At 40.2% G+C, this 12837-nt stretch overlaps 1 protein-coding gene across 13 annotated transcripts in view; it reads left to right on the forward strand.

Annotated features, from left to right (window-relative positions):
- The window catches only part of ITPR1 (inositol 1,4,5-trisphosphate receptor type 1), a 323955-nt gene that overhangs the window by 131419 nt on the left and 179699 nt on the right, over nt 1-12837 (forward strand). For 10 of the 13 annotated variants that reach the window (XM_053296706.1, XM_053296710.1, XM_053296713.1 and 7 more), the window contains 5 exons: nt 317-400; nt 498-644; nt 3136-3231; nt 3784-3828; nt 11561-11715. In XM_053296706.1, coding sequence (XP_053152681.1) covers nt 317-400; nt 498-644; nt 3136-3231; nt 3784-3828; nt 11561-11715 — 527 coding nt within the window. The remainder of the gene's footprint in view (nt 1-316; nt 401-497; nt 645-3135; nt 3232-3783; nt 3829-11560; nt 11716-12837) is intronic. The other 3 variants (XM_053296709.1, XM_053296712.1, XM_053296715.1) reach the window with 1 other exon arrangement.

Consider the following 12837-nt stretch of genomic DNA (forward strand, 5'->3'; position numbering starts at 1 on the left):
ATGGACTAATGGTCTGACTCTGTATAAGCAGCATCCTGTATTCCTATGTTCCCTTTCAGTTTCACATTCTCTCCACTGATTCTGGCCATGGCTGGGAAACTTGGATTAGTGCTAATCATGGCTAAGGCAAATGCTGATAGCATTCTGAACCTTCAGTGTACACTGTTATTGCTCTTTGAAGCTTAGAATCAATATGAGTTTGTTTTCGTTGCTTGTTTTTGAGGTTTTGAGCAACTGTACAGAGGCACTTAGTAACAATTCATCTGTATGTCTGCATGTTTGTATTCTAATCAGTCATGCTCATTTTTTGTTATAGGTGAATTCTGTGAACTGCAATACAAGCTGGAAAATTGTTCTTTTTATGAAATGGAGTGACAACAAAGATGATATCTTAAAAGGGGTAAATGTGACAATGCAACTCACTATTAGGTTTTTAAAAAAAATAAAAAAATGTATTTATTAAGCCATCATCCTATTGTCCTCTCGCTGCTTTGCAGGGTGATGTGGTAAGGTTGTTCCATGCAGAGCAAGAAAAGTTTCTGACTTGTGATGAGCACAGAAAGAAGCAGCATGTCTTTTTGAGAACTACCGGGAGACAGTCAGCTACATCTGCAACTAGCTCAAAAGCTCTGTGGGAAGTTGAGGTAAAAATGGCAATAGAAATTGTTCGAACAGATTTGTAATGAGCACTGTCATGATTAAAAACCTAGATGAAAAGGCATTCTTCCTTCCTCCAAAAGCTGTTCTTCCTTCCAACCTATACAATTCCCCCCCACTCCATGCCTATAAACACTGATGCTCTTGAACAAAAGTTAATAGTGCTGATTTTAACAAATCATTTTTTAAAATTAATCAACCATTGATAATTGCACAAAAAATGTTGTCTTGACACTTCTGTTTGATAGGGAGAATGTATTGGAGCAAACCTCATTGCAGCATGGATAAGGTTGTGTCCAGCTGAACAAATGAACCTATGTGTTGAGTCATTTTTCTCCCAATGCTCTTCGTCACAGAGCAGAGTGTTCACACAGAGTTCTTTGCTTTTTCTGAGACATGGGGGGCGGGTGAGGAGAGTTTGCATAGTGCCATGTCCAAAGGTTGCAAGCCTTAGTTCTTCATGTTAACATGAGATCCTTGCTTAGAATCAGTTGAGCTTGAATTATTCAAAGGTTTGAATTATTATAGAACTTTATTTATGATCCTCTACAAAACTTCATTGCCTTGGAAAAGTCTAGCGTATTACTAGACAACTACTTTCTGTGAGTACAGCTATGAAACTTGTATTCAGCTATGTTTATTGCACATTACCCAGTTTTGTAAGCTGCCATGGTGAGAAGTTGTATATTCTAGCCATTACTTTTCATGCTTACTTGTTATAAGCTTTGAAATAAGCTCCTGCCTCAAGTCCTTTTTTATTTGCTTTCTCATAAATTAGACTGTTGGGGTTTGAATTGTTAACCAAAGCTGCTCTGCTGGGAAAAGAGGGCAAACAATGTCACGAGAAACATTCCAGACTGCCTTGTTGAATATCAAAGTAATGATGTAATAATCATTGCATCATTTTAGTGTGTAGTCTTTAATTTCATTTAGAAAGACCTCTTAGTCTCTCTTTTCCAGGATTATTAAAACTGTAATTCCAAAATTTGAGGTGTGTGTTTGTATATGCAGAATAATGTGTGGATTGAACAGAGCTAACTAGTTCAAATACAGTGGTGTAGAATTTTTAGAAGTTGGTTGTGTAACCTAGTAACTATCATTATCATTTCTGTGCTTATGGGTACAGTACATACAAGTCTTATTCAGAAATTAATTTAAAGACGCTCTACACCAGTGCAGAGTCTTAAATGGGGAAGGAAGTCCTACCCAGGCCACATCACTCACCTCCTCAGCCTGCTGATTATAGCAATGTTTCATCTGAAGAGGTGAACACCACTTCCATAGTGGTGGGTGCTTCCGTGATCAGAGGTACCCCAGTCTCCTCGTCACAGAAGTGCCTGCCATCACAGAAGCATCATTTGCCTCTTCAAACAATTGCTGCTGTGATCATGAGTAGTAGGCTGGAGGTGAGTGACAGGTCCAGGGTGGGCCTTTCAGCCCTGTTTGAGATGTTCTACTCATGTTGAGTGTCTTTAAATTAACGTCTTAATAGGGCTACAGAAATAACAGAACAGATGACTGGTTCTTTGGCTGTGGGTTGCAACTTTATTTTTTAAGTACAGAAATTCCATTTTAATAGTGGTGTTTTAGTTGTGTCTGTGCGTACCCTTTGGAAAAGCTGTAGTTCTCATTTATTATTTATTTATTATTATTATTTATTTATTCAATTTCTATACCGCCCTTCCAAAAAGGGCTGAGGGCGGTTTACACAGAGTAATAATAAATAAATAAGATGGATCCCTGTCCCCAGAGGGCTCACAATCTAAAAAGAAACATAAGATAGACACCAGGAACAGTCACTGGAAGTACTGTACTGGGGGTGGATAGGGCCAGTTATTCTCCCCCTGCTAAATAAAGAGAATCACCACATTACAAGGTGCCTCTTTGCCAAGTTAGCAGGGGTTGAAATGTTGAGACTTTCTGCTGGTGTATGCCTAATAGTTCAGTTTGAATTTGCTGCTCCTTTGCTAATACACAAGTGCTTTTGAATGGGCATACCAACAATTGTGGGTATTTTCACAAGCAGTTCTACAAATCTTATTTGAATCTGTTGTTCTGTATCAGTAAGTCAGATTAAGGAACCAGTTTCTTTCTTAATTCAGTTTTAAATGTCACACTTGCTATAGTTGATTAAAGTATAGTTTCTGTAAAATATTGACTAAAATTTACTTTTTGTCCCTGCTACAAAAATCTCCTGTATCAGCAGCACATCAGTGCAGTGCTATCATAGACAGATACAGTAACACAAATATGTTGGTGATGTGCTGTTGCTTTAGAATGAACTCCTTTTGTAACAGTGTTCTCCCTCTTTGTCTGTAACAGCTGTTTTAAAGAACATCCTTGTTTTACAATACTCTTCTAGGTTCTGGATAGTTCTGGCCTAGTCTCTTGACAGTTCTCCTTAAGGTCAAGTGACAGGTTGGTTTCCAAGATGGCAAACCCTTAGACCTCTTAGTATCTTTTAATATTACTTTACAGGTAGTACAACATGATCCTTGTCGGGGTGGTGCAGGATATTGGAATAGCCTCTTTCGGTTCAAACATCTTGCTACTGGACACTACTTAGCAGCAGAGGTATGTACCATAACCCTTGTTTACCTTTTCCCGACTATACTGCTTTTCTTTCTACAATACAGATGCTGGATAGCAAAACTGAGTTGCAAACCATGAGACTGGAAGAATGTTGTCTTAATCTAAAGAGTCTAACTTTGACTCTTCTCAAACATTTCTTTGAAAGAGGCTTAAATGCCAACTTTTACAGAAATTAATTTTCCACTGCAAGATTCTCTAGATACTGGTTGCTAAAGACTAAATGCTCCAAGACTTGTTGCAAATTTTTTGCTTTGGTAGACCTGAACTGGTTGTAACATTTACACTTCAGCAATTACCAAACTTTTTAAAAAGCTGAGCATCCTTAATTCATTAATTTTGTTTCCAGCTCTAAAGTTGCTTGCTTGCATTGTTCTTTTGAGGATTGAATGACGTGTAGCGTTGTGATAGCATTGCAAATATTACTTGGAGATTTATCTATTGCTACATAGAACTTTTATTTTGTACTGTACTATAAACTTTAGGGCGGGAGGGGAGCTAAATTGTTTTGACCTGCTTGTGATTCTCTTCTATCAGGTAAATCCTGACTATGTGGAAGATAACCAAGAGTGTCAGTCCTCAGTAAGTATAGGCAAGAGTACCCTCTTGCCTCTAATCAAGGGGTGTGACACAGTCCCTGGTATGATCTTGATTGACAAGCAAATCAAGGCTTGTTTATTGCTAGAAGTAATCTTAATGAATAAATAATTTAATGTGGCATTTTCTTAATGCTGTCTCCAGTGACTGTATTAAGGCCTTGATAGCAATAACTTTAGATGTTTAAATAAATCAATTTGCTTTCTATTCATTGTAATCAAACCTTTCGTTGTCTTTCTCAGCATGCCGTGAAACCCTGTAATTACCCTAACTTTCCATGCCCTTGGATGGAAGTTAGAACAGATTTTCCCTAAATGTTTGATACTAGGGCTTTTCTCTATATTAAAACTGGGAGACACACTCATTTGGACATATCAGAAAAGATATATATGTGTATATGTTTTTCTTGATCAGTTCTCAGAACAATGAGAAGACATCCTCCAGTTTAATATGGTCTTCTGACATTGCTTCCTCCCCTATACCCAAGGATTAAAAATAGGACTATGCTTTCTGGTGATGCGTCTGTGATTCTGCTGCTCTGTCACCTGCAATGAAGCTGCAGCAGAGAATGTCCTATGGATAATGCCATTATATTGGGGGAAGGTGGGTTGATGCCTCACAGGACCTCCTCCGTCAAGGCATTGAGTAGCAGAGGCAACATAATGACTATTTTTTCAGAACATTCCAACCAACCTCCTCTACCACTCTTCTGCAGCTTCCTGTTCAGACGGTGTGCCTCCCCTGCTGCCATAGTGTTGCGCATGTTCATGCTGCCATTGTGTGAGGGCAGCTGCGGGTGCGCATTGCCCAAGTGGCAGAAGAGCAGGTGTGGACCTGCTCTTGTCCCTTTTAATGGTGCCAAGGATGTGCTGCAAATTGCTCTTTGAATCACAATTTGTGAATATCCCTACCAACCACTTAGCCCATTAATGTAGCCTAGTACACAATTTAGGGATCTCTTAAATGAGAAGAACCGCACTTGCTAGATTAAAGTAATAACTTTTAAAAGATTATTTCTAATGCTGAGTCAGCAACCAATTTCACTTTCTCAGTGTTATGTTAAAAATACCAAAATAGGTTGCTCACTGACTTGCTACACCTCTTTTTTTCTTTAACATCATCACAGCTCATAACTTTAGTTCCAAGAATAGCTTTTGTTCTCTACTTGTGATACATTTCAGCATCACAAAGATACCAACTTAAACAAACAGAATGCCTCTTCTTCATATCTTTGACAAACTGCTGTTTTGACTAGGTTTTATATGTTGAGTTTTTAAATGGAAGTACCAGTGCACTTATAATGTTACTTAAATAACATTAAAATTTGGGTTATTCATGGATGCAGATTGTGTGCCAGACCATAGGAGATGGAAGTAGAGTGTGTTTATTGCATTATATCTAGAGGGGCATGGCTAAGGTTTGTATGCCAAGCTAGCTGTTGCTGGCAAGAGTGTGTATCTGCTACACAGAGATCTGATGAACACAGAGCCAGAATTAAAAGAAGCATATTCTGTCCAAATAATAGAAGAACCTGGGGTGAAAAATTACAGTTCTTTTCCCCATGGTTAATTGCAAGAGTTCTCACTTGAAATAATGTGTGTTAAATATGGTTGGAGGAGTTGAGAGTGCTGTTATAAATAGAAGATACCGTTGGTGCAGAATAGGGTATCCCATATCATGTCTTAGGGATGAGCATGAAGCGTTTTAGTGCCTCTAATATGAGGTGCTGAAATATTTCGAGCTGCCCCTGCTGAATTGTTTTGGTGGGGGATGAGTGGGTGCTTTTAAAAGGAGGAAGGCAGGTCATACCTGCCCCTCCGGTCCTCCCGTACCCCATTGTGGTGTTGTCTGCTCTGAAAAGCCATGCTGCATGGCTGTTTTCTGCTTGGAACAGGTAGTTTACTGTTCTCAGCAGCTCGGAGAGATATCGGCATGTAAATGGCGTCTGTGCATGTGGTGGGGTGACTGAGGGGCAGTTAAGACCCGCCTTTCTCCTTTTTAAAGTGCCCATTTTCCGCCACCCCCACCCCCGATTCACAAAGCGCTTCATGTACATCCCTAATCCTGATTTGGACTCTTTGGCTTTGGCCTGAAACATTGTCTTCTGCTATGTAATAGAGGTGTAAAGGCTTGGAAGATTAAAAAACAAAATATAAAGGAAAACCTGTTTCCCCCTTTGAGGGCCAATATGAAAAGAAATAATAACCCCTTGAGGTCCAACATGGAAAAAATATTGAGAGCATATAAACCTACTTTTACGACAGGATACAGATCTATGGTGCTGCCTTATACTGAATCAGACGATTGGTCCATCTAGCTCAATATTATATACATCTATGGTGTGGCCACTTTTGGAGTACTCGGTATGGTTCTAGATACCATATCTCAAAAAGAATGTTGTAGAACTGGAAAGGGTGCAGATGAGGGCAACAAAAATGATCAGAGGACCAGTAGTGGCCAGGGAGGGCACCGGTAGAGGGGCAGCGAGAGGCAAGAGTAAATAAATTGGTACTTATCTCTCGCCACACCTGAATGCTGCTCAGAGAAGCAGTGTGCCGCCCAGCACCCCCTGTGGCAGGGGATCGACACGACCACTCACCTGGCTTCCATGGAGCCAATCCTCCGCCGCAGGGGGTGCTGGGCAGCACGCTGCTTCTCTGAGCATCGTTCAGGTGCGGCGAGAGCGGAGGTAAGCACCAATTCATTTACTCTTAAAGGTGCCTCTCGCCGCCCCTCCACCGGCGCCCTCACTGGCTGCTACTGCAGGTGCTAGAGCACCTTCCTTGGGAGGTACAGTTACAACATTTGGGGTCTTTTGGTTTGAGGAGACATCATAGAGGTCTATACAATTATGCATGGTGTTGAGAGAGAGAAACTTTTCTGCCCCTCACAGCACTACAACCAGAGGTCAGCCCATAAAACTGTCAGGAAATTTAGGACCCTCAAAACAAAATATTTTTCACAAGCACACAATTCATCTGTGCAATTCTCTGCCATGGGATGACTTTGGATGCCCTTAAAAGGCTTAGACTAATTTGTGGTCCATCAGTTCTCCATTGATATAATTCTATCTCATGAATCTAGCAGTCTATCAATGGCTTCTAGTCATGATGGCTATAGGATGCTTCTTAATACCAGTTGCAGGGGAGCAACAACGTGAGAGGAGGCATGCCTTCATACTTATATGCTTCCCAGAGGCATCTGGCAGGCAGGCCACTGTGGGAAACAGGATGCCGCTGAAGATGCGCCTTGGGAATCACAAAGTTATTTTCCTATTTTTCAGAATGATTAATGAAAATCATGTGTTGATTTGTGTACTTTTCTTTAGAAATGTAGGTTTTTTTGTTCTGTTTCTGTATAAGAATATTGAGAAATGTATTGCTTATAAGAATATTGATTATTTCGTTTCAGTTATTGTGCCCTGCTTCACAGAAGGCTCTTTGAACAAATGAAATACATGCAATAATCAGTCTGTCAAACACAAAGGCCAGGTTCAGACATCATGTGGAACTTGTGGATGGATTGACCAGTAGGAATCTGCACAAACTGGTTCGGTGGTCCTTTTACGGACCACTAAACTGGTTTGGAAGGTCTGGCGTTCAGCCGAACCAGCGGTGGGCGTGGGGATGCTCTCCCCCCGCTCCCTGCCCCAGCCTCATTTCCCCCATTGGCCTGTGATGAAAATCGCTGGTGCTGTGCAGCTTTGTACCTCCTTGCTGCCCCAGTCAGTGTCCTACCGGAAGTGGCTGGTTTGTGTGTGTGTGATGTGCACATGTGCATTGGCCAGTCCACTTCTGGTAGGAAGCTGACTGGGGTGGCAAGGAGGTATTTTTATTTATTTATTTATTAACATTTTTATACCACCTTTCATTAAAATAATCTCAAGGCGGTTTACAAAACATTTAAAAACAATATAAAACCATGAAAAAATTGCACAATAAGAATTAAAATGGAATCAAACCATAAATTGCACAATAAGAATTCAAATTGAATATAAAAAGACAAATCTAATTTAAAGGTTTAAAAACATATACAATATAACCATAAGATACAAAGTGGCAACAAACAGAACACTCATTTAAAAGACTGGGTAAAAAACCAAGATTTTACCCAGCCGCCCCCAGCAGCGATTTTGTTCATAGTGCTTGCAGGGTGGGGGGCAGGGGCGGGGCGGAGAGCACCCTCCTTTCTGCGTAAAGGTGACTTCACCCCACTGAACTGGCATTCGGCCGTACTGTGCACATCCCTCTTGACCGGTGCAGATTCTGACATAGAACAAACTATTATTTATTTGGGGGAATCAAACCATTATCCAAACTTAAGGTTTCAAGTTGGGTGGTTTGTCCTAACCATGGTCTTGTGGGATGTCTGAACCTGTGATCATGGTTTGTTTCCATGGCTCCACTCCTGCATAGCTCTTGCATGGAGAGAGGCAAGCCTAGATCATGAGTGATAAAGAGAATGGGCAGTATCTGAGCAAACCACAATATGGTGAAACACACCAAGGATTGGTGACTGGCTGTGGCACTAGTGCAGGTTTGTTAAATAAGCCTTAGTTAAAAACATGGTTCTACATGATGTCTAAACCCAATTATTATTTATCACTTTAAGGATGTAGAATGCATTGCATATGATAGCATATAAAATAGTACTGTCTGAGTGTGTTTGATAGAATTAGAAAGTAAAAAATAAAATAAAAAGTTTTCTCCCCAAACAATGATTATGAATAAACCCAGTCTTCAATACAAATTATCAAGTTCCTGCATTATTATTATTTATGAACATTTATGTACAGCTTTTTAAATCAGAAAAAACATGGTTTACATGCATTCTGAGGTACATAAGCACATCATTGCCAGCTGACAAACAGGGGCAGGGGGTCTCTGCAACAAAACATTGATTTTTAAAAAAAGTATAAGAGGGGCTTTCAAAGGCCTTAAATCCTTAGTTCCCATGTCGTATAAAAGAATTGGGGAGACTGGGTAACCAGTTAAGCAACCAGCCTCAAATCTGAGGGCTGTAGCACAAGAGAAAGTATATATAGAAGGTAGTTTTGGAACATAGAGAAAAAGGTTTGTACTACTTGCCCTTTTGAAAAAAACCTATAGTATGTTGGTTCAGGGCTTGTTGTGCAGGTAACTGTGCTATTGACTTCATCAAGTACTAAGGTTTGGGGCTCGTTGTCTTGAACTTCCCTTTAGTCCATAGACTTGAAAGGGACCTTGGAGGGCCTCCAAAGGGGGTTCAAAGGGACCTCCCCCCCACTCAGTGAAGGAAACTTACAGCATCTTTGACAGAAGACGTCCAGCTTCTGTTTGATAACCTCCAGAGAGCTCACCTTTATACATGCTGATAAAGAAGATAGCTATTGACTGACAGTTCCCCAAGGTCTCTAGCATTATCTCAATTTTCTGTACACCTCTGTATGTAGGGAATATTAACCTTTTTTTCCTCCCCAGGATCATTTTTATCAACATACACGGTTGGATTTTCCATGAAAAACAAATATTTTTCCAAGTTTGGAATTTAACCTTGTTAGTGTCTTTCCATAAGTTGTCTTGAATCAAGTCAGAACAATGGTCCATCTAATATCCCAGGAATGCTGAACCTGACTTGCAGCACATCTTGAATGTAGACCTTCATGGTCCCACGCCTTTCCTAGACCTTCTGTGCCATCAGAGATTGAATGTGGGATCTTGTGCATTTTGTTGATGGTCTTTCACTAACTAAAGCCCTTCGCTTAACTTATGTGATGGTTATTAATGTAAAGCTCCAGAATGAAATAATTAATAAAATGAGAGGAACACAAAACGTTAGCCAGGAAATTAGATGCAAAGCATTTCACTTAAATCACACAAAAAGCAGGATTCCAGCAGCATTGAGGGGCAGAAGTATAGAATGTTGTGCAACAAATGAATACACAAAATGCACTTCTATTGCACAAATACTGATAATGCAGAAGTATATGTTCCCCTTATTTTCACCACCAGGTGGCGAAACTAAACCATAAGCACAGTATGTATGAGGCATCTCTCTAGGACAATGTTAACCTGATTTTTTAAAAAACGTTTATCTTAATCTTAAATTGTAAATATACTTGAATGCCTTTGCAGAAAGGTGGTATATAAATGCAGTAAACATTTATTGATTTTAAATGTGAGACTAGATTACAGAATCTCATGCCTTTTGTGTGTATTTGGTTGGACCACCTTTCATTTGTGAGTAGGACAGCTCTGCCTTCTCTCCGTTGTGCATTACCCTTTCACCATCTTGTGCAAGAAACCAACCTATCTCTTCCTTAATCATCTTCTTTATTTTGGACACTAAAAAAAACCTTTTCTGTTTTTGGCATCCATTTATTTGAGGCATCTGTTTACTTGGTAGGATGACTTTAGCTTCGATAGTTTTGCATCTGACCTGTGGATTGTATTTAGCTTTTGTTCTACTCATTTTCTTGAAAACTGTTGCATAGTGTCATTTCTGTTCCCTGCCATTTCAGTTCCTTAAAGTTTCCCTTTAAGAAACTCTGTGGTTTCTTACACAATGCAGTGTACATTACAATGGGTTATTCATGCAGGAGGGATTGTTCATTGTCCATAGATAATCTGTTGAAATGAAAGAGTTGCAAAGCATTTAATATTGCTTCTGAGGAAAGGTTTGAAGGGGACTCACTTGCAACCACACAATTCATGTGTTGGGAGCTTAGGATAACCCTGGAGTGTTTCTTATCAGTGGGGGTGGGGGGCAAAAAACCTTTATATTTATTGTTGTTTTATTTTATTGTTAAATTTATATACCGCCTTTCATTAAAACAATCCCAAGGCGGGATTTATATATAGTATTGCTTGTTGTTATCCAGGCTTCTAAAACTGTGTTTCCTGGAAGTTTGTTAAACATCTGAAGAAAATAACCTTGCTTTCCCTTTATCCCCCTGCCCTCTCCAAGAGGCTCTGTTTTTCCACCTGGCTTGTTCTTGCTCTCCAGTCTTTACACCTCATAATCATCCTGTAAATACTTGCATCTAAACAATGCTTGACTAACAAGCAGAAGGTTGCCGGTTTGAATCCCCGCTGGTACTATATCGGGCAGCAGAGATATAGGAAGATGTTGAAAGGCATCACTAAAACTGCACAGGAGGAGGCAATGGTAAACGCCTCTTGTATCCTACCAAAGAAAACCATAGGACTCTGTGGGTGCCAGGAGTCGAAATCGACTTGACGGCACAATTAACCTTTTAACAAGATTTGGCCCTGTCTTCATGATTCAAAAGCATGTACTTTTAGATTATGTCCAAATGTGTAGACAGACCACCATCCTTCCTTAAAATGATGAACATAATGGGAGCTACTCTTTCTTTTAACTGATCACCTGATATAAATCTAGGATATGCCATGGATCTGTGTGGGAAATGGATTTGATATTAGTGATCTTGATTTTTTTTTTTTTTTTTTAGCAAAAGCCCTTTTAAGGGGTTGGGGAACTTTAGAAAAGCCCATATAATGCTCAGTGCCCTAATAAAGCCCAACTTGATGGTTTAAAGTTCCTTGCAAGTTTTCTACTCACTTCTAGCTATTCCTAGTAGATTCTGGCAGGTGTTGTGTTTGGAGTAGCTCATTTGCAGTCATGTGGTATATGTTTTGTAGTGCAATGCCTTGCTTTTTAACCTGGACAGGACACTTTTGGAATCTTTTAATTGATCTGATTTCCCCCCTTACAGCTGGATCCTGACCAGGAAGCAACCAGAAGGGGCTTGCATGATGCTCCAGAGAAGATGGCATACTCCCTAGTCTCTGTGCCTGAAGGAAATGACATCTCTTCAATCTTTGAGCTTGATCCCACTACTTTGCGAGGGGGAGACAGCCTTGTTCCAAGGTAGGCTATAAATGGCTAGGGCACTTCATACCTCTGCAACTGTATAAAACTCATCTTGTCAAGCTTTTAAGTGCCAGCCCAGTTGTTAGAAAGCCCAAGATAGTTGGAGACACCTTTGCAGAGGACAACATTGTTGCAGAAATAAATGCAAGGTACTTCTTAGTACTGGCTGGATGTGTGGATAGGGCTGAGAGAGATTCCTGCCTGCAACCTTGGAGAAGCCGCTGCCAGTCTGTGAAGACAATATTGAGCTAGATAGACCAATGGTCTGACTCCGTATATGGTAGCTTTCTATGTTCCTATGTCCTTGGCAAACAGAGCAGGGGCAGGAAAATGTCCTTCTAATAGGGATTGTTCTGCAGTCTCAGAATTGATCAGTCCTATCATTGCATCGGTTACACAGTCAATAGGCAGAGGAACCAGAATATCACTGTAGCGATTTATAGTTAGATGAAAATATACAGTTTCAAGATGTTTCCAGCTAACTAGGTGCCTGAAGGAGACCGCAGAGCTATCAAAAAAGCAGAAGAAATAGTGAACTCCCAGCGCAACAAATTTTGATATAAAAGTGCCTTCGCCTCTAGATCAAACATAAACTTTTTAAAGTGGTGATTCTTTTATTTAGCGGTGGGGAGAGCAACTGGCCCTAGCCAACCCAGCCTTCAGTGGCTGTTGCTGTTATCTGCCTTATGTTTCTTTTTAGATTGTGAGACCTTTGAGGAATAGAACTTCCACATTGAGAACTTTGGTTGAAGAGTGGTGTATAAATATTGATCATTATAGTAGTAGTAGTAGTGGAGACAACACAGAGTAATAGCCACCATAGCAACAACCCTACTCTGGCTCTTGCCTCCATAGATGAAGGGGCATGGAACAAGACTCTGTCCATTGGCCTCAAATGACTGGGATCTCTACTCTTGCATTTGCAGTGATTAGAATATGTGTCATACTGGGTCGCCTCAAAAGACATTGGATCAAACATAATGCTGTTTAAGCTTAGCTTAAGCTAAGACTCAAATGCACTGAAGATCCTAGGTGGCTTTGTAGTTTTTTAAAAAAAACCATACAGAATTTAAACCTCCTAATTGTTTAAAAAGTGGATTGTTAATTGCAGTAGTATTT

The sequence above is a fragment of the Hemicordylus capensis genome, chromosome 2 (genome assembly GCF_027244095.1).
Source record: "Hemicordylus capensis ecotype Gifberg chromosome 2, rHemCap1.1.pri, whole genome shotgun sequence".
Lineage (NCBI taxonomy): Eukaryota > Metazoa > Chordata > Lepidosauria > Squamata > Cordylidae > Hemicordylus > Hemicordylus capensis.